This window comes from Euprymna scolopes, chromosome 5 (genome assembly GCF_053919585.1).
Source record: "Euprymna scolopes isolate OS-2025 chromosome 5, ASM5391958v1, whole genome shotgun sequence".
Classification (NCBI taxonomy): Eukaryota; Metazoa; Mollusca; class Cephalopoda; order Sepiida; family Sepiolidae; genus Euprymna; species Euprymna scolopes.
Genome location: NC_136486.1, coordinates 21,231,503 through 21,256,918, shown reverse-complemented (window position 1 = coordinate 21,256,918; position 25,416 = coordinate 21,231,503). Strand labels below are relative to the sequence as shown.

General features: G+C 39.3%; 2 protein-coding genes across 3 annotated transcripts in view; one reads left to right on the top strand and one right to left on the bottom strand.

The window, feature by feature from the left end:
• LOC145276733 (U1 small nuclear ribonucleoprotein A-like) overlaps positions 1 to 25,416 on the bottom strand; it is a 199,744-nt gene that overhangs the window by 56,061 nt on the left and 118,267 nt on the right. The window lies entirely within an intron of this gene.
• On the top strand, positions 4,304 to 4,768 carry LOC145276559 (general transcription factor II-I repeat domain-containing protein 2-like). The gene has a single exon (XM_080127753.1). It carries the CDS (start codon positions 4,304 to 4,306, stop codon positions 4,766 to 4,768), a length of 465 nt encoding a protein of 154 aa, XP_079983879.1.

The window sequence follows — 25,416 nt, the reverse complement described above, 5'->3', positions numbered from 1 at the left end:
CACATTCTCATGTGTGAGAGTTGAACTTTATTTCCAGGGATATTCAAATCCCAACAGGACCGGGGTAAACTCGCTTCCAGGTATTTTCAGCTGAACCGATGGACTGCTCCGCATTCTCGGTGTCTGGTTTGGACCGGGACTTCAGCTGGAAAAGAATTGGTCGGAAGTACAGTCTAAGGTCAAATCGTCGGTGAAGACTTGGATTGGAAAGAAATTGTCCTTGAAGGGTCGGGCGGAGGCGTGTTCTACATACGTCTTTCTGCTAATCCTTTACCGTTTGTCTGTACTTCCTCTCCCTGCAGAACGACTAACCCGCTTACAAGGGCGCCTCGATTCACTATTGTGGAACGAGGGTAAGCATTATGTCTGCAGAGAGGTCTGTGTTCGGAGTCCAAGCGAGGGAGGACTGGGGCACCCCAGTCTCTTGTGTCATAGAAACGCCGAGAGATTGGCTTTCCTGGGTCGTTTGCTTGAAGACGCTCCTTGGGTCCCTGTGGTTTCCCAATTTCAAACCCAACCCCTCGGTAGAAGGTCGTCGTAGACCGAGGAGGGAGTCTAAGTTCTTCTCCGAATGCCGGACCGCTCTTTGAGCTTTGCCGGGGACCAGTGTCCTCGATCAGCCAAGAAAGAAATTATATCGAGAGTTAGTGGAGGGGACTTTGTAGGCGGATGGGATGGTCGATGGAGGTTGTCTGTTCTCACTGGAGTTGGGCGCCGGGACGGGAGATTCTGAACAACTCGGAATTTTCCCTTACTTGGCGACTAGTCCGAAATGCTCTTCCCCTTTTCGACGGACTCTACCGGTATAAAGAACATACGAGGTGCTTTTGTCCTTGCTGTGACGAACGCGAGCCCGAAACGATCGGGCACGCGTTTTTTAGTTGCAGCCGGATACAGCCCTTATTGGGGTACGTCAGAGAGGTAGCGGCTCGCATCGATGCCGAGTGTCCGCTCGATCTCGACGAAGGATATTTTGTCTACAACATGTAGCCGCCGTTCCCCAGGGAGGAAAGTATGGTTTTCCTGGCGATCCTAGCAGTAGCACGTATGGTGATCTGGATTTAGCGCCTCAAGTTGGTCCGCGAAGGGACATCTGTTCCAGATCGGGATCTGATTGTTTACTTTAAACATTTGCTTAAAGTAAAAATCAGATGCGATTGGAGGAGGTTGCCTAGAGTGGAATTTGACAAGAGGTGGGTGCACAGCACTAGTTAGTGCATCCGTCGAGGAGCCAAGTTTCAATACGTGTTACCTCCTTAAGCATGGCACGGGCGGTGCTGAGTCCTTCGGAACCCATCCCGCTTAGTTTAGCATAGTTCAGTAAAGAGACTCTTGACTGGTGGTAAAAACCCCCGAGTCTACCCGCTCCCCTTTATCACATCTTTGTTTTGGATAAATCCCGATCCTCCCCCACCACTCAGAGGTCACCGACCGACCCCTCCACCCACTGCTTTGTTTTCTCCCATTGCTAGTAAGGCTTCTCCCCAACCCTCTATAGGGATTTCCCTGCTTGTTTTCGGTTCCCCGGAAAACAGTGGGGGGATCTAGCCGCTAGAATAGTATGGGGGGGGGTCAATACTAACAACCCAGTAGGATTTATATTTTATGTTTGAATTGAACTTTTTTCATTAGCTTTCCCCACTCCACCAGCTGATACACATTTAATTCAAAAACTTTATTTTACCAATGAAATTGGACTTTTTTGTCACCTCACAAATGCACATACACACACTATATTTGTTAAAAAAAAAAAAAAAAAAAAAAAAATGCATACACATACATACAGATAAGCCTTTACAAATTGTATATATGTTTTTTTATTCGCAACGCTTGGGATTTACTAGTTAGATTAGGATCCATAGAGTGAATGAGGTATTATGGTAAATGTTGCCAGTCAAGAATAAGACTCCAAGTCATCATTGCTTTTCTAGTCACAAAGACCCTGTACCCTTCCCCTCCCCAACTTCTTATAGGGCCTTGTGCCTAATTTTGTTGTTTTTGAAATTTTTGTTTGTACTGTTTTGTATTTCCAATTTTTTCTTTAAACAATAAAATATATAAATGAGATCAAAGTGTAGTATCTGTTCTTCAGCTACGAAACTTTAGCTCTTGTCCGATTGTCTTGGAAGGGATCCGCCACTGGGCCATTTGGCTAGGTTCAAGGCGCTTTTCACGTTTGTTTTAACATTTTTCCTTGTTAAATGTTTTTCTTCGTTTCTCCCTCACTCTCGAGGGGGGATGGTCTAGTCCAGGGGTCGGCAACCTACGGCCCGCGGGCCACATCCGGCCCGCCACTTTACCCTGGACATGCACTGAATATAGGCAAACCAAATTAAAGTGACAGTTGAGAACCTGAATATATAAAATGGGACAAAGTCTCACAGTCTTAACCCTTTCGAGCAGATTGGGATTATTTGTCCCTTGAATTGAAAATGAAAAAAAAAGGTGTTGAAAAGTTCTTTGAATGATGATGACGATGTGTTATTTAAGCACGAGCACGCGGGTGATGCGAGAGGTTTGGTGACTGTGAGGGAGTGGGAGGTGTTGGTAGTGGTAAGAGTTGTTTACTAAGGGCAAAAAAAACGTCCAATCTGTCTATCAGAGAGAGGAAGGGGGTGAAACTTGGTTCTCTCGCGCACGTAAAAGAAATAGAGGAAGTGGGAGTGGAGAAATCTATGAGAGGAGAGTGGGAGGTTTTTTCGTTCATCGACCGCTATTAATAATGGGTGTTGTTTTTTTTTTTGTTTGTTTTTTTTGTTTTTTTTGTTTTTTTAAAAGGGAGGAGTTTTCTTTAAACTGCGACACATCTTTATAACGGGTTTACTTGTCGATGTGTGAATATTTATGGCTAAAAAGTAAATAAAATTTCATTTTTAGTAGTTTATTCTTATATTTAGTTATCTAATTATACGTCAGTGAATGATTAAAGATAAAAAAATTACTATGACGGATTTTTTTGCAGTTTTACTTGGTTTTATTGCATTTTATCTATTTTTTACAAAAAGTGGGATTTTGTGTCCCACTTGTATACTGTGCACTGAAATGCACCACTAATTTTTGAATAAATTATGAAATTCACTATATTTTTTTCTTGTTTCTTGTATTTTCATCAGGTCACGAAAGAAGCAACATAAATTTACATCTGCCATGTCAGAATACCTACCTGACATCCAAGTCAAATTTAGATTCCGATAACATCATAAAGTCATTACAGTGTATTTATTGACAATATATACTTATCCTCCAGTCAGTGGCGTAGCTAGACCTTTTGCCGCCCGGGGCGGTAGTAAAAAAATGCCGCCCCCCCCTGATTCCGATACCCCCAAAATTCCGATTTTTTACAACCTTTTTGGTATAAAATTTCATATTTTTTGCTAACTTTTGTTTATTTTTTTTCTACTTTCTATTTTTACCCTCTCAAAATGCCGCCCCCTCAGGTGTGCCGCCCGGGGCGGACCGCCCCCCCCCCCTAGCTACGCCAGTGCCTCCAGTGATGAAGAAATTCATCAGTAATATCTAATTTATTGTTACTGGTCAAGTTTAGTCTTACTTACAATAAAGTCATTGTAAGAATTATCTTAAGTCAATATATTTTTTTATATTTTTATAATAAGAGTTTTTATAACTTTATTTTCTTATTGAAAAACTAGGAATAATAAATATTTTTATATTGTGTTTCTGTTCAATTATGTTTATATTTATTTTAAGGAAATATATATTGAAAAACTAGGAATAATAAATATTTTTATATTGTGTTTCTGTTCAATTATGTTTATATTTATTTTAAGGAAATATATATTGAAAAACTAGGAATAATAAATATTTTTATATTGTGTTTCTGTTCAATTATGTTTATATTTATTTTAAGGAAATATGTATAGTTAGTGCACCCACCATGTCAAGCTCTTATTACCATATTTTTTGTTCTTTTTCCTTTCCAGAAATCGTTTTTTGTCTGAACAAAAACAAGCCCATGGAAGCTAAGAGAAGAAAAGTGGATTTGGAGTGCCGAATTTTTAACGATGCCTGGACAATTAAATATTTTTTCATTGAGCATTTTGCAAAATGTGTTTGCTTAATTTGTCAAGAAACCATTGCTGTGAAGAAAGTCTCAAATATTAAACGGCACTATGAAACTCGTCATAATTATTACGACAGTTTTACCGGAAAAGCATGAGAGCACGAATTTGCACGATTGAGAAATAATTTTACAAAGCAATCATCCTTTTTTACTAGAAAAGTTGGAGAAAGTGACCGAAATATTCGCGCTAGTTACGAGGTGTCAAAACTAATTGCAGAAAGGATGAAGCCATTTACTGATGGAGAGTTCTTCAAAGAATTATTGTTAAAGGTAGCAGATGTTATTTGTCCAGAAAAAAAGGAATTATTTTCTACTATCAGCTTGTCAAGAACAGTAACAAGGCGAATTGAAGAATTGGCAGCAAATGTCAGAAGTGGATTGAAGGGGAGTTTAAATAATCTGGAGTATTATTCCATTACTATCGATGAAACCACAGATATTAGGGATACTTGTCAACTTGCTGTGTTTGTGAGGGGTGTAACACAAACATTTGATATTGTGGAAGAATTTGCAAAATCGATTCCTATGAAAGACACTAGCACTGGAGCAGATATTTTGCAAAGCGTAATAAAATGGATTACCGAAATGAATCTGGATTTATCAAAGCTTTCTGGAGTAATCACAGATGGAGCACCAGCAATGGTTGGAGAGAAAAAGGGGTTTGTTGCATTGCTCCAAACCATATAGGTATCGATAAACAAATAATCAAACTTCACTGCATTATTCATCAAAAAGCCTTGTGTGCAAAATCACTGAATTTTAAGGACATCATGGTAGTGGTCGTAAAAATAGTGAATTTTATATTGTCAAGAGGGCTGAATCACCGCCAATTCCAAGAATTTCTAAAACAAATCGAAGCAGAGTATGGCGACCTTACATATTTTTCAAATGTTCGATGGCTTACCCGTGGGAAAATGCTGGAGCGAGTATATGCATTGAGAGAAGAGATTTCCATGTTTTTAGAAAGCAAAGAACAAGATAATTCTCACTTTCAAGATTCACAGTGGGTTGGCAAGTTAGCTTTTTTAGTGGACATCACGACCCACATGAACACTTTGAATCTTGAGCTTCAAGGAAAGAAAAAGGATGTATTTGAGATGTTTAGTAAAATTAATGCTTTTGAGAGCAAACTTCAACTGTGGGAATCACAGCTTCAAAAGGGAAACTACTCTCATTTCTCAAGTCTCCAAAATCACAAGAAAGATTTTATACCGGACTTCTTTGTGAGCTCTATTAAGGATTTGAGAAAAGAGTTTTCTTTTTGCTGACTTCCGGAAATATAGAATTTTATTTAAGTTATTTGGTACTCCTTACGAAACAGATGTTGAGCAAGTGGCAGAAGAATATCAGCTGGAGTTAATTGACTTGCAGTGCAATGAATCTTTGAAATCGAAATATCATTTCGAATCCACTGCTGACTTTTACAAGAAATATATATTGCCAAGCGGAAAGTATAAAAACATCATGGCTAATGCAAAACTGATGATGTCATTATTTAGCAGTACATATGCCTGTGAACAAGTCTTTTCCAAAATGAAATATACAAAAAGTCATTTGAGAAGTAGATTGCGTGACGATCACCTGGATGATGTTTTGCTTTTATCATCAACAAATATTTCACCTGATGTAGACAAGTTATCACACAATAAGCAGAAACAGGGGTCTCATTAATCATTTATTATTTCTTGTTTTTTGTTTGTAAAAAGGACTGTTTTTTTTTTATTGTGATAGTAATTATAATGAGTATTGTTTAAATAAAATTATTACATATTAATCCTTTCTTTTAACACCCTCCAATTTATTTATATATTTTATATATGGTTCTCCATTACACTTAGCTATACTGTTTGGCCCTCTCCATGATACTACATACTTATTTGGCCCTCACTCTCCACAAGGTTGCCGACCCCTGTTGTACACAATGTCTCCTAAATCGAGTTCGAGCGGCCACTCGCCATCGATGCGAGCCGTTACCTCTGCGACGTACTTCAATAGGGCCTGGATCCGGCTACAACTGAAAAACGCATGCTCGACCGTTTCGAGCCGGTGTTCGTCGCAGCGCAGACACCAGGCCCTCGTCTGTTCTCCATACATGCTGAATTCGTCGAAGAGCGGCAGTGCTTTTCGGACCAGTCGCCAGGTCAGGGAGAATTCCGAGTTAGTCAGAAAATCCCGACCCGGCGCCCAACTCCACTGAGAACGCATAACTTCCAACGACCAACCTAATCGCCTACAAAGGGGATCCTTCGCGGTACCCACCACTAGTTCCCGATAAAGCTTCTTCCTAGGCTGATCAAGGACACTAGTCCCCAGCAATTTATTTTATTAACTATCCGAAAATACTTAAATAACTAAGAAATATTTTAAATTAATTTTACATGTGAATAAATTCTAAAAGAATTGATATATTTCTTTGTCAAGTTTTTCAGTTTGTTCATGTGTAATCTTTTAAAATAAAATGTAGAATACCACTTTTGTTTATGAGAGAGAATTTTACTGAAAACTTATTTTAAAATAAATCAAAAGGTCATGTTTTATGGGGGGGGGGGTTCCTACAAGGCTAAAATAAATCCACATCATATATTTGTTATTAGGTTTTATTTGTACTGGTAGCTTAAAAACAAATATTCCTCATTTTATCTTTTAGCTATGGAAAAGTTTAACATTTTTTTTTTTTCAGAATCTAGGCACCAACAAAGCAACTTTGGGCAACATTCTCCAGAAAAGAACAACTGTAGAGAAACAACTGCCAATAACAAACCTGAAAACTTGTGTGATCATCGATGGTCAGGCACTTGTCCAAGCAATTGGAAAACCTGCAAATATCCAAAACTTTGGACAACTCGCTGACCATTTTGTGACCTCAGTCTTTAGTCACTTTAGTCAATCATGCTCCAGAGTCCATGTCATATTTGATGGTATGAAGCACATACCATCAAGGATACCACTCGAATTTCTCGGATTGGAAAAAGCCGGCCAATACGTCACAAAGTGAATAACACGGACGTACCATTACCTGTTAACTGGAGACAGTTTATTGACCTCCCAGAGAACAAAAAAGATTTAGAACACTTCTTGAGTATGGAGCTGATTCGTCAAGCAAAATTAACACAAAAAGAATGCGATGTTGTGACTTCTGGAGGATTCCATGACAGGATGGCTGCAGAATCAGCCCGTGGAACAAACGTCAATTCCTTAAAGTGTAACCACGACGAAGCTGATACCAGAATACTGTTACATTGTAAATGTGTTACAGAGCTTGGATTTGAGCGGCTGGTCATTAGTTCTTATCCTCTAAACGCTTCTTTGCCTTAGCCTTATCTAACGCGAGGCGTTGGCTATACTTGACTAACCCACCATTTACTCCCTGTAACCGCCCTCACTAAAGCCCGGCCGGTCATGAATTGTATCACAGATTAGAACTTTATATATTAACTGAGAAAGAGCTAACGGCGGCTCCATGTTGTACACAATGTCTCCTAAGTCGAGTTCGAGCGGCATCTCGCCATCGATGCGACAATCCAATCTCAACAAAATACAGACAATCCTCCTCCCAACGGCGCCAGTAAGAGAAAGCTGCAGGAATCGGAGGAAGAGACCGGATCAGAGGAGGAGGTAATCGAACCTGCCTCAGGGAGCAGCAAAGGTAAGAGGGAGAGAAAGGCCAAGAAGAGGAAGGCAAGAGAAGGCTCGCGCAGCCCCCCTCGGATGGACACTAACCATGAAGTCCAGCCGGAGGGGAAGGTTCCTGAAACCCCTGCAACTACATCCACTATGCAGGATGAACGGAACGCTCTCCCCAAACTGGCTCCCGATACCGAACACAGCTCTTCGGCCCGCAAGAACATCATAGCGGACGAAAATGAGCAGGTGGAAGAAGCACCTCCAATCATGAAGCCAACCCCCCCACCCCCACCGGCGAGAACAGAGCACACCAAGAAGCTTCCGTTCCTACCAGGGGAGAAAATATGCGAGCCAGACTCACAGCAGCCGTTTCCAGACCTCAAAGGCAACCAGAGGTCACAGCTGGTCAGGCTAAACCAATGCACAACAATCATGGGGAAGAAATGAATTTTGCAGACGTCCCGGCAATGACGACCTTTGTCAGGACCAACAAGGGGAAGAGAACCAAGGCGCTGTGGAAGATGATCAAGGTAGCGTTCCCAATGGTGTGACTGGCAGAAGCGAATCATCCCTCGCTGAAGCAGTTAGCAGTGAAATGCGAAGGTACGGTTCCCCTTTATATTCATCCTTCTTTTTACAGGGCACTGAAGCTAACTTTTCCTTTGGACGTGGGAGGAGTGGTGAGAGACGTACAAATTACGTCCAAACTGCTCACAGGCAGCCTCGGCCAAGCCTGCCACGTCCTAACTCATCGTTTCCCAAAGTGGGCGGTACCGCCCCCTTGGGGGCGGTGCTTTGATATCAGGGGGGGCAGTAACACAAAAAGGGGCGGTTGGGGGGGGGGCATTAACGCAAAAAGGGGCGGTTGGGGGGGGACGCAAAAATGGGTGGTTTGGGAAGGGGGGAGACAGTGTAGCAACACCATCGCCCTCAAACTTTTTGCGGTAACCATCAAAAATCAGACAAGTAATAAAAATATAAATATAAAAATTTTAAAGATAAGCAACTTCTTTACCTGAGGATTAAGGGGTCAGCCCCAGTCGAAAGTAAAGGAGAGTTTTCGGTCGAGATAAAGAGAATAAAAAGATATGCCGCTCTTTTACCTAAGGATTAAGAGGTCAGCCTTGGTCGGAAGTAATATATATATATATATATATATCTTTTAATTGGTACTCTACCTCATCTCCTGGGGTGAAAATCCAATGGAAACAGTAATGTAAATTTATTACGGGCTCAATAAAAAATTATATACAGCTTTATTAACATATCGAGTACTTTTAATGGGTTTTTTTTACCTTATTTCTTTTGAAAAGAAATATATGCTCCTTCACGGTTGAGCACTCTCCATAAAAAGCTTGGATTATACCTTTACAAGAAATGGAAAAAGTTAATTTCAACCTATCCCTCAAAAACATCCCAACAACACCAAAAAATGACTACCTTCTCAACCTAATAAGAAGAATGGAGGAACTTACTAGGAAGATGCGCTGGAAGGCCTACTTCTTTCTTAAGGACAAAAATCCTATAAATACCACCGAATATTATGGATTCAGCAACAAGAGCACAGCTCCAAACAGAGCAATTGGCGAAATTTGAAACGGATCTTACGGACATTATAAACAACATATCCTTCCATAAACACAAAAACCAGTTCCAACAACATTTAGACAAAATAAAGATATTCATACATCCAAACTAATATATGTTAAGGCGGATAAATCTCAAAATTTCTATAAGATCTCCAAACAGAGATACATAAAACTCCTTAATAACAACCTCACCGCTACATATAAAAAATCCGAAATCAACATGATTAAGGATATAAATTTGGACAGTAAAACCATTACAGACACCCTAACTTGAGCGATAGAGTCTCCAAGCTCCAAACAAAAAGTGCATACCTCCTCCTTAAAGACCACAAAGAACACTTCGAGACTAAACCCCAAACCAGACTTATTAACCCCACCAAACCGGAAATCGGAAAAATAAGTAAAAGGATCCTCAAAAGAATTAACAACCAAATAAAAAAGAAATTTAACCTTACCCAATGGGTCAACACTGAGGATACGATTAACTGGTTTAACAGGATACCCAACAAAAGCAAGGCTGCATTTATCCAGTTTGATATTGTAGTCAGGAGGCAAAATCTTGAAAATTCACTTTAGGGGGTACGGAATGTTAGGAGCAAGCATTCATGTCAGACTGTTAGAGGGGTCCATACTGAAGGTTTTTCAGGTGGATGCCCATTCAATTAGGCCTTTAATAATTTTTTAGAGCAAAAACAAAATGGCCGCCATGGTTGAAAATACAGTACTATTATAATGTGACATAGCTCCATATCTATTTGAGATAATGTTATGAAATTTGCTGTAATTGGAGATAATATTATTTGTGATGTATATTAAACTTTGTTTAGTAAGAATTCCATATTTTTATACATTTAAAATGATTTTATTATCACTTTTTAGCCAAATTTCTGATGAACTTCATTGGGTCATTCTATCTCAATTCACCTGGCAATTACACCCACTAACTCCGAATTACTTGAAAATTGGCACAAAATTTCCTCTTGGAGAATTAAGATGATTTGCCAAATTATTTGGTTGTAAACGTTATGGTTCAGATTTTAGGAGGGTGTAAAGTTTGCATATTTGGCTACTAAATTTAAGCCATGAAACGTCACAAAATTTCAATGTTATCTAAATTTTTAAAAAATACTTCCACAAATTCAATATTTCTGAAATTTGGTAGGTAAAACATTTGTTGGAATTCAAAGGGCCTGCATAGCTGCTGCAGAACGCAAGAAGTACAATGATTCTGAAAACTTCCGCACTATAGAAAGAATTCCAGCCATTGATTTTGAGAAAATCGTTAAAGAGATTAAAGTCATCAATCACAAACACTGTTATTAGTCAGGGGGCATTTGTCATTAATTAATAGCTACTTCAGAAATTTTGCCAAAATTGATTTTTCACTTGTATGTGTTGGAGGTCATCATAGATAATCACTTTCAACTTGTCTTCCAAATTTCAGAGCCGGTTTAAGCGCGTGAGAGCGATTTTCAAATTGGCTGCCTAATTTACTGACAAAAATACCTAAAATCCCAAAAATAACCCTAAATGTCTTTATTTCTATTGATTATCTTAAGTTTATTATATTGCAATGTTCTAAATGTATTTTTCCTTTGCAGGGCTGCAGCTGGCCTTAGATTTGTGTTTGGAGCAATAGTAACCAGAACAACGGCAATATGGAGGAATGCATCATATGCGACGAGAAGCTGCACGATCTGTTTTCTACTGCAACTGAAACATCCCTCTCCAATATCAGATTGTGTAGTGAAAGATGGGGTAGAATTGGCAAGAACAGAAACATTTGTGATAGAATAAATACATTGAAAATAGTTAGAGGAACAGATTACCATTACCATAGAAAGTGTTACAAATCATTCTGTAACACAAGCAATCTTGCAAAAGCTGAAAGGAGTCATGAAGAAGAATTAAAAGAGTCAATGAGCAAAAAGCGACGAAGGCCAAGTACAAGTTTTGTATCACCAAAATCAAGGAAAACATTTGATTCAGATTTATGTGTCTTCTGTCAAGATCAAGGCAGAGAACAAATTCATGAAGTGTGCAGCGAGTCCATGGGGAAAAAATTCTTGGAAATCAAGAACTGTAGTCCAAGTGAAGATGTCCATGCAAGACTAGCACTCCTTATGGATGCAATGGATGCATTTGCACAAGATTTAAAATACCACTTGACATGTTTAAGAAAAGAAACCAGATACCTTGAAACATCAAAGACTGCCAACAACCAACAAACAGAAAATGATGACATTGGAGGTGCTATATCTATTATTGAAATTGTCAACATTGTCCAACTAAGATTAACTAGCAGTGATACTTTTCCAGGCATTGATATGAATGTAATCAATGATGCCTACATTAAACTCCTTAAAGAACATGAAGTGCCAGTTCTAACTAGCAACTACAAGCAGCTTTTGAAAAAGCGTCTTCTTGAGAAGATTCCTGGAATTGATTTTGTAAAGCGTGGTCCTAAACCTGAAGTAGTTGTCTCCAAGAAAATTAAAGACAAAATTGTTTCTCGTGAGTATCAAGTGTCAGATGTAGATGAAGAGATGGAAATCCTAAGTAAAGCATCAAAGATAATTAGACAAGAAATAGATAGCATCAAAGATTGGAAATATCTAGGCTCATTTGAGGACTTTGAAACACCAAAAAAATTATTACAGTTAGTAAGGTGGATAACATATGGCCTACATACTAGTCTACATATAAAACGAGAAGAAGAAGCAGAGAAAATGTAAAGAAATTTAACTCAGCACATTGTGCCTTCATATAGATCCAATCGACAAGTAAACTACGAATCTGAAGATGGTGGTGGGTTCCAGAAGGATAAGGATACACCATTTACAGTTGGTCTGGCCCTTACATCATATCAAGCAAACAGGTCACGTTCAGAAGTGGAAATGCTCAGAGACATGAAGGCGGCTGTTTTTCGTATGATGAGGTGGAGAGAATAACAACAAGAATGGCTTTGGCTGTAATGGATAATGTAAATGACAGTGTTCAGGGCATGCACATACCCCCTTTTCTAAGGCAGGGTGTGAGACCCTTGTTTGCAATTGACAATATTGACTGGAGTAGTGAGGTAGGGCCATTTCATGGGGCAGACTTGCTAATAGCACAGCAAGAGCTTGAAAGTAATCCTATTCTTGGTGGTAAACTTAAGTTAAACCTAGGTATCAAAGACAAGTCTTTAAAAGAAAATTTAGATGTAAAGTACTTTCAATGTGACAAACCATCAATTCCAAAGGTTGATCATGTGAATTACAAATTGTACACTCTGAAAGGCACTGACATTGTCTATGAGCAGATGAATGTAATTTGGTTCTTGACCTGTAGCTGGATTTTGTCAAATGTGTTGAGGGATGGGAAGTGGGGAAAAGATGAAGAGTGTGAAGATGGTGAAGATGTAGCTGATAATACAGGAACAGAGTCACAAGGAAAACAGGTATATGAAGAAGTTAAAGAAATGGGAGCCACGAGCACAGGCACCAAAGACAATGAAGATGAAACATATGTGTTGGAAAACATGGAGGAAGAAACTACAAACAATAGAGATGAGGAAGATGAGATGGGAGGTATATATGAAGAAACCAAAGATGGTTCAGTGACTACTGCTGTGTCAAATAAAAATTCAACAGAAATTATGACGACTGGATCAAAAAATAAAGTCTGTACTCAGAAAAAGAATCTCCAATGTCCTACGTGGTCAACCTATAATTCACTTATCACTAAGAAAACACCAATTTGGAATGTTGGAATATGTGCCCCTCTTTACAGGAGAAGTCCAACAGAGTGGCCTGTACTCTTGACTATTCTAATGCAGGCACAGAAGATTAATTGCATGACTATGGGAGATGATTGCAGGCCTGCGATTACACTAGATGGCGACTTGTATAATCGTGCAGTAAGATTGAAAGATTACAAATCGCAGTGGTGCATTAGACTTGGGAGTTTGCACACTACTATGGCTGCTCTCAAATGTTTAGGGAAGTATGTTGAAGGCAGTGGCATTGATATAGCTTGGCAAGAGTCAGACCTTTATGGACCAGCGACAGTGAGGCAAATATTAGATGGGCGACATGTGTACAGAGGAATAGAAGCACATACAGTGACACTCATAGCATTGCATCATTTGTTCTTTCAGACTGTGTTCTCAGAAAATGACAGAGCAGAAATCACACCAGGTATCAAGAAAATTGCCCAATCATTTAAGTCATACATCAATGAACCAAGCAAGGATACAGAAGAATTTCAGAAACAAATTAACCTTATGCACCATCAGCTGATGACAAATGATACTTTCAAACGGATGGAGGAATGGCAAGAAAATGGGAAAGGTATTCAAAAATTCCTGACAAACTACATGAACCAAGTAATGGTTTTGCTGATGTTCATTGCTGCTACAAGGAAAGGTGATTGGAAGCTTCATTTGGAAAAAATGGAAGAGTTGCTGTCCTACTTCCATGCACATGATCAGTTTAACTATGGAAGATGGGGTACGCTATATGTTGCTGACATGTTGGAGATGCAGACAAATGATCCTAATCTATGGAAATTTCTTAATGAAGGAAACTTTACCATTGCTAAACACAATGCATCATTTACAGCAATTGATCCAGATCATGCGATTGAACAAGAACATAAGAAAATGAAATGCAAAGGGGGTTTCATCGGCATTACAGGAAATGAGTCAGCATTAGACAAATACTTTATCATTGCTCCTACATTAAGCAGAGTCATTAATGAGTTCAAAGACTATGCTGGAATAGAAAGTAGACAGGCAACATCACTTCACCACGAATTAACACGTGGAAAAGGTACTAGATTGATACAAAATGCTGCAAAACTTGTGGATGCCATCAACAAACAAGGAAATCCATTTGAAGAAAGTGACATGTTTAACTTGATGACATATGCTGTACCGCCAATTGAAGTCAGTCAGAATATTGAACAAAGAGATAAATTAGGAAGAGAGGCACTGGGGAAGTTTGTGACGAGTAGGATGGTTGAGAAGACAGTTGGCTTTTGGGATCCCCAGAAGAAAAATAACATTCCCTATTTCAAGAATGTTGGTCCAGTTGTCAAAACAAAGGTGAAGGGCCAATTAGTTGCTGTCAAACAAGAGAGGAAATTGCTTTCCAGACTATTGGTTATAGGCAAAAGAAGACCTGAATTTGAAGTGAAAGATGCTATAGGAGAATATGAATTTGACAGTGCCCCACCATCAAATTTCCAGTCAGATGGTTCAATGATTATGCTTTCTGGAAAATCCCAGTTAGTAAAGTTGGTCATGGATCTCCCTATTCCAGAAGATGTAAGCCAGCCCCCAGCAGATCAAGCAAATAGCACCCAAACTGCAATTTTAATAATTGATGCAATGTGTGTTGTCAACATGGTAACAAAAACATGTGAGAAATTTACTGCTTTAAATTTTGCAAACAAATTTGTTGAAATGGTTGAAGATATGGGGGCACAATATGATGAAATACGTGTTGTCTTTGACCAATATCGACCAGGATCTCTCAAACAAACCACAAGAGACAAAAGAACCAAGAAAACAGCAGCTATCCATTATCATGTTAATGACAGTACAGACATAAAGAATATAAGGATGTTTCTATCACATATCGAGACAAAGGCTGAGCTCACCAAATATCTATCACAGAAAGTACTAGCACACTACCAAGGAAAGTCAAAGAAGGTTCTTGTTATGTACGACACAATCATAGAAGCTAATTGCCACCTTGCCAATGTTGTGTCCATGCCACAAATGTCAGAAGGAAGTCACTGCTTAGAGGAAGGTGACCAGTTGGTACTGCTTAATGCTGTGGACGTCAATCACAAAGATGAAAATGCTAAAGTGGATATATTTTCAGTAGATACAGATGTCTTTGTGTTACTTACTGGAAACTATCCATTAATCCCGCCAATGACGTGCTTTGTTAGGAATAATACAGAGAGGATTTCAATATTTGAAAGCTATAATAAGCTCGGCATTAAGAAAGCAAAAGCATTAGTGGGATGGTATGCCTTCATAGGGACTGACAACACTGGTGCATTTGCTGGGAAAGGAGTCACAAGTCACTTCAAGGCATTTATGGCATGTGATACCCCCCTGCTTGATGCCTTTGCAGCATTTGGAAAGAGTACTGATGTTCCAGAGTGGGTTGTCAACCAGATGGAACGCTACATATGCCTTTTGTATAAACCTTCTGGAAAAGTGATATCAGAGAGTATAAAAGAACTGAGATGGGCACTCTTTGCACAAAATGCCACGGAAGGAAGACAGTTGCCTCCTACATTAGGAACTCTCATACCGCACACACAAAGGGCATTCTACATGGCTTTGGTGTGGAATCTATCCACCAAACCATGCCCTAGCATCCCACCAGCAACTAATTTTTCATGGGAGAGGCAGGATGGTTATTTGGTACCTGTACTAAATATTAATGTGCCAGCACCAGAAGCATTGTTAGAGCTGCGTCAATGTTCCTGCCGCAGTTCCTGTATGACAAACAGATGTGGATGCCATAAGAATTCACTAATGTGCTCTGATGCTTGTGGATGTGGTGATGGCTGTGAAAATTCAGACGACTACAATGAAGAAATAGATGACATTAGTGAAGATGACATGGAATGATAGAAATGTACAACATAACTATACATAATATATATTTTTTTTTCATTAAGAATACTTGAAAATGTAAATTATCTCTCTGCCGCAAATTACTATCTAGAGCAGTCTCTATAGTGTACCCATATATTTTTTTCATCTCAATTGGCCCAGTGTTTCTCTAGTTATAAGATTTAGAACATTATGCCAAATCGGGCTGAAAATTGTTTTTTTGCCCCCTCACGTCCCCAAATTGGGGGGTATCAATTTTTTTTTTTTTGTACAACATTGGTAACCCAGCCTACCATATAGTACTGATAGGAGTATGAATGCCCACAAGGCAATTTCAGTTTTGAACCAAACGCTCCCCTTAATTCCTATGGGCTGTGCATTATTTTGGAGGCCATCTTAGGCAAAAGCGCCCTTTGTCTACCTTGTATCCAGTGATTTTGGTTTTAAAATATGGGGGCATTCACTATATGTTAAGAAAATCATTGAAAGACAACCCAGTGTCCTGATATTTTGGCAAAAAATAAAGTTTCTACTATATTCTCATGATTTTTCGTAGCCATTTTGGAAAAGCGCCCTCTCGTGATGAAATATGATGCTAATAGTTGGAAGACAAGTTGAAAGTTATTCGTTGTGATGTTCTTGATCATATCCAAGTGAAATTTCAATTTTGGCAAAATTCTTGAAGCAGATGACAACTGCTCCCTGACTATATTCTACCTTCACAAGTTCCTTAAAACTAACACGGCTCAGAACAACGTATGAACGCACCATTACCTCAAGCAGTGCATCTGAGAGTCCACTACGAAAACCTTCATTACGCAGTAAATCTTCCACTATGAACACTGACTTGTGCATCTTCTGCCAAAAGAAAAGCAACAAAGAAACATACTTAGTTGCAACTTTTGAAGTTTCTGACAAAATTCTTGAAGGAGCTCAAATGAGCCATGTTATGCAGTGTCGTCTAGCAGGAGTTACTGATCTTGTAGCGGCAGATGCCAGATATCATCTTCAGTGTTATGTCGAGTTCAATAGAAAAGCATCCAAGTCCTATACAATTACAGCTGAAACGCCCAGAGATATATGCTTTAACAAAGTCGCGTCAGAAGTGTCAACTGGATTCGCACGAGGTGATATCTATTCGCTGAATGATGTTTGGGATAGGTACTCTTCCTTACGCAGAGAATTTGGCATTGAAGCTGGATCATACCGGGATAATAGATTTCGCCTTAAAGAGAAACTGCACCAAATTCTTCCCGAGCAAATATACTTTGTACCACAACTTAATCCACATCAACCACAGCTGTTGTTTTCTACACAGTCATCCAAGATTGATGTTCAGACATTGAAAAATAAATCTGAGGAAATGGAGACCAACACATTTGTGAATGATCTCAAGCAAACCCAGTTCTCACAATCAGAGACAGATGCAATGCTAACTTTGCATCACTGTGCGTTACGCATTAGAAGTGACATAAAATCTCACCCTGGACTTGATAACTGCATATCTGTCAGCAAAGAAAATGCAGAACAAATTATTCCAGAGAGCTTGTTTCTTTTTCTCGGTATTTTGCTGTCAGAGAAAGTGGACAGAGAGGAAGATGACGACTTTGTGAAACGGACCGCATTGAGCATCAGTCAAGACCTTGTCTATGCTGTCTCGAAACGTAAAAGGCTTACACCAAAACATGTTGGACTAGGCCTGGCAATTCATCAGGCGACCCGGTCGAAATCTCTCGTTGAACTTGTCCATCACGCTGGGCACTGTGCCAGTTATGACCAGGTGCGTAGACTGGACACAACTCTTGGAGTTCACTATCTGCAACAGTTTGCAGATAATAAAAACACGCCTATTCCATCGAACGTGTCACTAAACAAGTTCTGTCATTATGCTGCAGACAATATTGACATAATTGAAGAAACATTGGATGGCATGGGAACATTTCATGCGACACAAATGGTTGTGTATCAGAGAGGAGTACCCAAACAGAAACAGCAGGACATTCTTCCTCTTGGGAAATCTAAGTCGTTGAAAGTCCCTCCGGAACTTCATGAACTTCAGAAGTTACCTTGTCGACCTTGTCGCGAGGATCCGAAATTTACAGACACCTTGAAGGAAACGATGTTTACGCCAGATGATCAGGTGTGCAACGAAGCTTCTGCTAAAGATATGGCTTGGTTTCTTTCTCGAATCCATGGATCTAACAGTGATCATGTTCCTGAATGGACAGGTTTCAACCAACTTACAACTCAAGACAAACATGAGGTCTGCACAATCGGTTATTTGCCACTACTCAATTCACCCGCTCATGAAGACAACACACTATGGACGGTTATGATGCGATGCCTCAGAATTTCTAGCATTATAAATCCTGGTCAGTCTACTGTCATCACTTTGGACCAACAGCTGTATTGCAAAGCCAAGGAAATACAGTGGGCCAACAGTGATCAATGCAAAAACATATTTTTACGACTTGGGGGTTTCCACATTATTAAGAACTTTATGTGTGTCATTGGAAAGCACTTTGCAGACTCTGGTCTCCTTGAAGTATGGGCCGAAAGTGCCGTCTTTGGTCAGAACACAGCTCAGGACAACATGCAAGCCAAATCATACAACAGAGCGATTCGAGCACACAAGCTCACATTTGAAGCCGTATGGAAAATTCTCTGGCCAACATTCATCGAATGGGCACAGGACCACCAAGTAGACAAATATGCCATCCAAACATTATCAGTCAACGTCATAGAATCTTTGGAGGCACACGATCAGCGAGAGGTGATCAGCAACAACGTCAAAGCACTGGAGGATGAACATGTTCAGTCTAGAATCATCAGTTTGTTGGATGACTTTCAAGAGACACAGCCACCAACTTCCAGATTTTGGTTGACGTACATCAAAATGGTTTTCATCTTACTGCAGTTCCTGCGTGCTGAGAGAACCAGAAACTGGAGCCTGCATAAATCGTCTTTCGCTAAAATGTTACCCTGGTTTGCTCAATATGACCATGTCAATTACACCCGCTGGGGAGCAGTGTACCTTGATTGCATGCTCCTAGAAACAAGCCACCCTGATGTCCACCATGAGTTCATTAATGGAAACTTTGTGGTCAAGACGACAAACAACACATTCAATCAGCTATCGACGGATCATGCCTTGGAGCATGTAAACAAAGTTGGTAAAGTTGCAGGAGGCCTTGTTGGAATAACACGATCAGAAGGAGCAAGAGATCAATGGTGTCTCACATTTAATGAGCGAACCAGAATTGTCCATGAGACAAACTTAATGCTGGACATGCACACTGCAGATAAAGACTATAGTTCTTTATATGTGAAAGAAGCTGGACCTTCAAGACTAAAACGGGACAAGCAAGATGTTCAGAAAATTGTTGATCAATTGAAGATTTATGGCATCTTTCAACATCAAACTCCAAACGTTGTTAGTCTAGCCACTCGAGATGTAGCTTCTCTTCAAATTACAGAATCTGGCAGCACACGCACAAGGACAAGAGAAAATACAGGAATTTGTGGCTTCACGTCTTATCAAGAAGGTTGTTGGATTCCATGAAAAGCTCCGACAGTCGAAAAGCTCAACCCTAAAAACCATGTATGAAGGCCAGTGCAAAGATCCAGCCCTCAAGCAAAAGACTATCAAAGCAGACCAAAACCTCTTCCAACGCTTGCTTGTGTCTAAGGAAGCTGGACGGGAGGTTGACCTAAAGGAAATCCTCAGCTATGAACTTTCACCAGTTCCACTTTCACTCGCAGATACTTCTGGGGTAATACGATCAACAAACAAAGCAGCTTTGGGCAACATTCTCCAGAAAAGAACAACTGTAGAGAAACAACTGCCAATAACAAACCTGAAAACTTGCGTGATCATCGATGGTCAGGCACTTGTCCAAGCAATTGGAAAACCTGCAAATATCCAAAACTTTGGACAACTCGCTGACCATTTTGTGACCTCAGTCTTTAGTCACTTTAGTCAATCATGCTCCAGAGTCCATGTCGTATTTGATCGGTATGAAGCACATACCATCAAGGATACCGCTCGAATTTCTCGGATTGGAAAAAGCCGGCCAATACGTCACAAAGTGAATAACACGGACGTACCATTACCTGTTAACTGGAGACAGTTTATTGACCTCCCAGAGAACAAAAAAGATTTACAACACTTCTTGAGTATGGAGCTGATTCGTCAAGCAAAATTAACACAAAAAGAACGTGATGTTGTGACTTCTGGAGGATTCCATGACAGGATGGCTGCAGAATCAGCCCGTGGAACAAACGTCAATTCCTTAAAGTGTAACCACGACGAAGCTGATACCAGAATACTGTTACATTGTAAATGTGTTACAGATCTTGGATTTGAGCGGCTGGTCATTAGTTCTTATCCTCTAAACGCTTCTTTGCCTTAGCCTTATCTAACGCGAGGCGTTGGCTATACTTGACTAACCCACCATTTACTCCCTGTAACCGCCCCCACTAAAGCCCGGCCGGTCATGAATTGTATCTAAGATTACAACTTTATATATTAACTGAGAAAGAGCTAATGGCGGCTCCATGTTGTACACAATGTCTCCTAAGTCGAGTTCGAGCGGCCACTCGCCATCGATGCGACAATCCAATCTCAACAAAATACAGACAATCCTCCTCCCAACGGCGCCAGTAAGAGAAAGCTGCAGGAATCGGAGGAAGAGACCGGATCAGAGGAGGAGGTAATCGAACCTGCCTCAGGGAGCAGCAAAGGCAAGAGGGAGAGAAAGGCCAAGAAGAGGAAGGCAAGAGAAGGCTCGCGCAGCCCCCCTCGGATGGACACTAACCATGAAGTCCAGCCGGAGGGGAAGGTTCCTGAAACCCCTGCAACTACATCCACTATGCAGGATGAACGGAACGCTCTCCCCAAACTGGCTCCCGATACCGAACACAGCTCTTCGGCCCGCAAGAACATCATAGCGGACGAAAATGAGCAGGTGGAAGAAGCACCTCCAATCATGAAGCCAACCCCCCCACCCCCACCGGCGAGAACAGAGCACACCAAGAAGCTTCCGTTCCTACCAGGGGAGAAAATATGCGAGCCAGACTCACAGCAGCCGTTTCCAGACCTCAAAGGCAACCAGAGGTCACAGCTGGTCAGGCTCAACCAATGCACAACAATCATGGGGAAGAAATGAATTTTGCAGACGCCCTGGCAATGACGACCTTTGTCAGGACCAACAAGGGGAAGAGAACCAAGGCGCTGTGGAAGATGATGAAGGTAGCGTTCCCAATGGTGTGACTGGCAGAAGCGAATTATCCCTCGCTGAAGCAGTTAGCAGTGAAATGCGAAGGTACGGTTCCCCTTTATATTCATCCTTCTTTTTACAGGGCACTGAAGCTAACTTTTCCTTTGGACGTGGGAGGAGTGGTGAGAGACGTACAAATTACGTCCAAACTGCTCACAGGCAGCCTCGGCCAAGCCTGCCACGTCCTAACTCATCGTTTCCCAAAGTGGGCGGTACCGCCCCCCTGGGGGCGGTGCTTAGATATGGGGGGGGGGCAGTAACGCAAAAAGGGGCGGTTGGGGGGGGCATTAACGCAAAAAGGGGCGGTTGGGGGGGATGCAAAAATGGGTGGTTTGGGAAGGGGGGAGACAGTGTAGCAACACCGTCGCCCTCAAACTTTTTGCGGTAACCATCAAAAATCAGACAAGTAATAAAAATATAAATATAAAAATTTTAAAGATAAGCCACTTTTTTACCTGAGGATTAAGGGGTCAGCCCCAGTCGAAAGTAAAGGAGAGTTTTCGGTCGAGATAAAGAGAATAAAAAGATATGCCGCTCTTTTACCTAAGGATTAAGAGGTCAGCCTTGGTCGGAAGTAATATATATATATATATATATATATATCTTTTAATTGGTACTCTACCTCATCTCCTGGGGTGAAAATCCAATGGAAACAGTAATGTAAATTTATTACGGGCTCAATAAAAAAATTATATACAGCTTTATTAACATATCGAGTACTTTTATTGGGTTTTTTTTACCTTATTTCTCTTGAAAAGAAATATATGCTCCTTCACGGTTGAGCACTCTCCATAAAAAACTTGGATTATACCTTTACAAGAAATGGAAAAAGTTAATTTCAACCTATCCCTCAAAAACATCCCGACAACACCAAAAAATGACTACCTTCTCAACCTAATAAGAAGAATGGAGGAACTTACTAGGAAGATGCGCTGGAAGGCCTACTTCTTTCTTAAGGATAAAAATCCTATAAATACCACCGAATATTATGGATTCAGCAACAAGAGCACAGCTCCACACATAGAGCAATTGGCGAAATTTGAAACGGCTCTTACGGACATTATAAACAACATATCCTTCCGTAAACACAAAAACCAGTTCCAACAACATTTAGACAAAATAAAAAAAAAGATATTAATACATCCAAACTAATATATGTTAAGGCGGATAAATCTCAAAATTTTTATAAGATCTCCAAACAGAGATACATAAAACTCCTAAATAACAACCTCACCGCCACATATAAAAAATCCAAAATCAACATGATTAAGGATATAAATTTGGACAGTAAAACCATTACAGACACCCTAACTTGAGCGATAGAGTCTCCAAGCTCCAAACAAAAAGTGCATACCTCCTCCTTAAAGACCACAAAGAACACTTCGAGACTAAACCCCAAACCAGACTTATTAACCCCACCAAACCGGAAATCGGAAAAATAAGTAAAAGGATCCTCGAAAGAATTAACAACCAAATAAAAAAGAAATTTAACCTTACCCAATGGGTCAACACTGAGGATACGATTAACTGGTTTAACAGGATACCCAACAAGAGCAAGGCTGCATTTATCCAGTTTGATATTGTAGTCAGGAGGCAAAATCTTGAAAATTCACTTTAGGGGGTACGGAATGTTAGGAGCAAGCATTCATGTCAGACTGTTAGAGGGGTCCATACTGAAGGTTTTTCAGGAGGATGCCCATTCAATTAGGCCTTTAATAATTTTTTAGAACAAAAACAAAATGGCCGCCATGGTTGAAAATACAGTACTATTATAATGTGACATAGCTCCATATCTACAGGGTGCGGCATAAATAACGCCCTTTTATATCTTATTATATTTATGTATATTTTCTTTAACTAATTCTTAAACATTTATTTTTTTCAGGTATTTTTTAAACCATGAGATTAACAATTGAACAGAGAGTAAAAGCAATACAATTGTATTATCAAAATAATAATAATGGTGCTAAAACTGCAAGATTGTTATCAGATGAATATGACATCCCAAGAGTGCAAAGCCGAAATATCAAAAGCTTGATTAAAAAATTTGAATCCACAGGAAGTGTAAGGGATGCTCAAAGATCCGGAAGGCCAGTTGTCGCAACGAGCTTAGAAAAGTCCAATGAACTACAAGAATCGTTGCTGCATACTCCTCAAAAATCCAGTAGACGTCTTTCTACAGAGTTAGCAATCAGTGATAGGAGTGTTCGCAGAATATTGAAGAAGCTAAAGATGAGATCTTACATTCCACGTGTTCTTCAAAGTTTGCATGATGGAGATCAAGATAGACAATTACAATTTTGTGAAATCTTTTTGAATAAAGTTAATGAAGATATAACTTTCCTTGAAAAGATATGGTGGTCAGATGAAGCAACCTTTAAGTTAAATGGGCATATCAATCGCCATAATTGTGTGTATTGGAGTAATGAGAATCCTCATATCATCTTGGAAAAGGATGTTAATTCGCCAGGAGTAACAGTTTGGGCTGCCATTTCTTGTATGGGATTAATAGGGCCAATATTCTTCGAGGGTACTGTGAATCAAAATAATTATTTGCATATGCTTCAAACGGAAGTTTGGCCAAGAGTTGAAAATCAGACTGATATTTTTTTACAACAGGATGGGGCTCCACCACATTATGGGTTAAGAGTTAGGGAATGGTTAAATGAAAATTTTGAAGATAGTTGGATAGGACGAAGGGGACCAATTGAATGGCCATCACGATCTCCGGACTTAACGCTACCAGACTTTTTTTTGTGGGGTATATTGAAAGATAAAGTTTACAATCTTAAGCCGAAAACAATTCAGGAATTAAAAAATGCAATTTCAGATAAATTTCATGAAATTACCATTGAAGAGTGTAAAAATGTTTGTAAAAGTGTCGCTGGTAGAGTTCAAAATTGTATGGAACATGATGGAGAACATTTTGAACATCTGCGTTAAATTTTAAAGTTAATAAAGTTGGTATCCTTTTTTTCATTAAATTTATTTTGATTTTATATTTATTGACTAATTTTGCTCCCAAAAATCGTTTTTTTAGTTCAGAAGATCATTACTGTAAAGATCACCAATGTGGATATTGAATTAGATATTTAATAAATTTGAGATATACCTTTTACTTTTATTTATCTTTAAATTGCATTCATATTATAAAGAAAAAAAGGATATTAAGAAAGGGCGTTATTTATGCCGCACCCTGTATTTGAGATAATGTTATGAAATTTGCTGTAATTGGAGATAATATTTGTGATGTATATTAAACTTTGTTTAGTAAGAATTCCATATTTTTATACATTTAAAATGATTTTATTATCACTTTTTAGCCAAATTTCTGATGAACTTCATTGGGTCATTCTATCTCAATTCACCTGGCAATTACACCCACTAACTCCGAATTACTTGAAAATTGGCACAAAATTTCCTCTTGGAGAGTTAAGATGATTTGCTAAATTATTTGGTTGTAAACGTTATGGTTCAGATTTTAGGAGGGTGTAAAGTTTGCATATTTGGCTACTAAATTTAAGCCATGAAACGTCACAAAATTTCAATGTTATCTAAATTTTTAAAAAATACTTCCACAAATTCAATATTTCTGAAATTTGGTAGGTAAAACATTTAGAGACTGTATAATCCAAATATTTAATTATTTTAACTCTATATTGAATAGAAAAATATTTTGTTCAACCAAAAGGAGCCCCCCCCCCAAAAAAAAAATTAATTTTTAGACGTAAGACGCTTACGGTCAGTATAGAGAAAATACATCTCATTCAATTGTCATAAAACTTCTTTTTTATAGCATCAACTATATGATTATTTAAGTTCTCCAAAGAATTTGGTGGGGTTCTTTGCCTAGTTTGGAAGATAATTATTGCAAAAAAACAAAATGGCTGCCAAAGCGAAAAATGATTTTCTTAAAATCTTTTATTGTATTCACTTGTACTTAATCTATGTATAAGAAGTTTATATATGTGATGAATGTAATATATAATAAGTTATTATCATTATCTGTTGGCTCCCACTAGTGTCCGTGTATCGGGTACTGCCATTTTGTTATCTTTCTTCATTTTTTTCCATGAGAAAGGGAAAGATGATAGTGCCATTCGCTGTAGATGTTGTTTATGAGTTTAATAGATATTAAAAAAAATAAAGCATGAACACATTTGATTAGTTAAGCTAGTGTTCTTTAGAGTATGATAATGTGCTAATTTGCATAATTTTTAT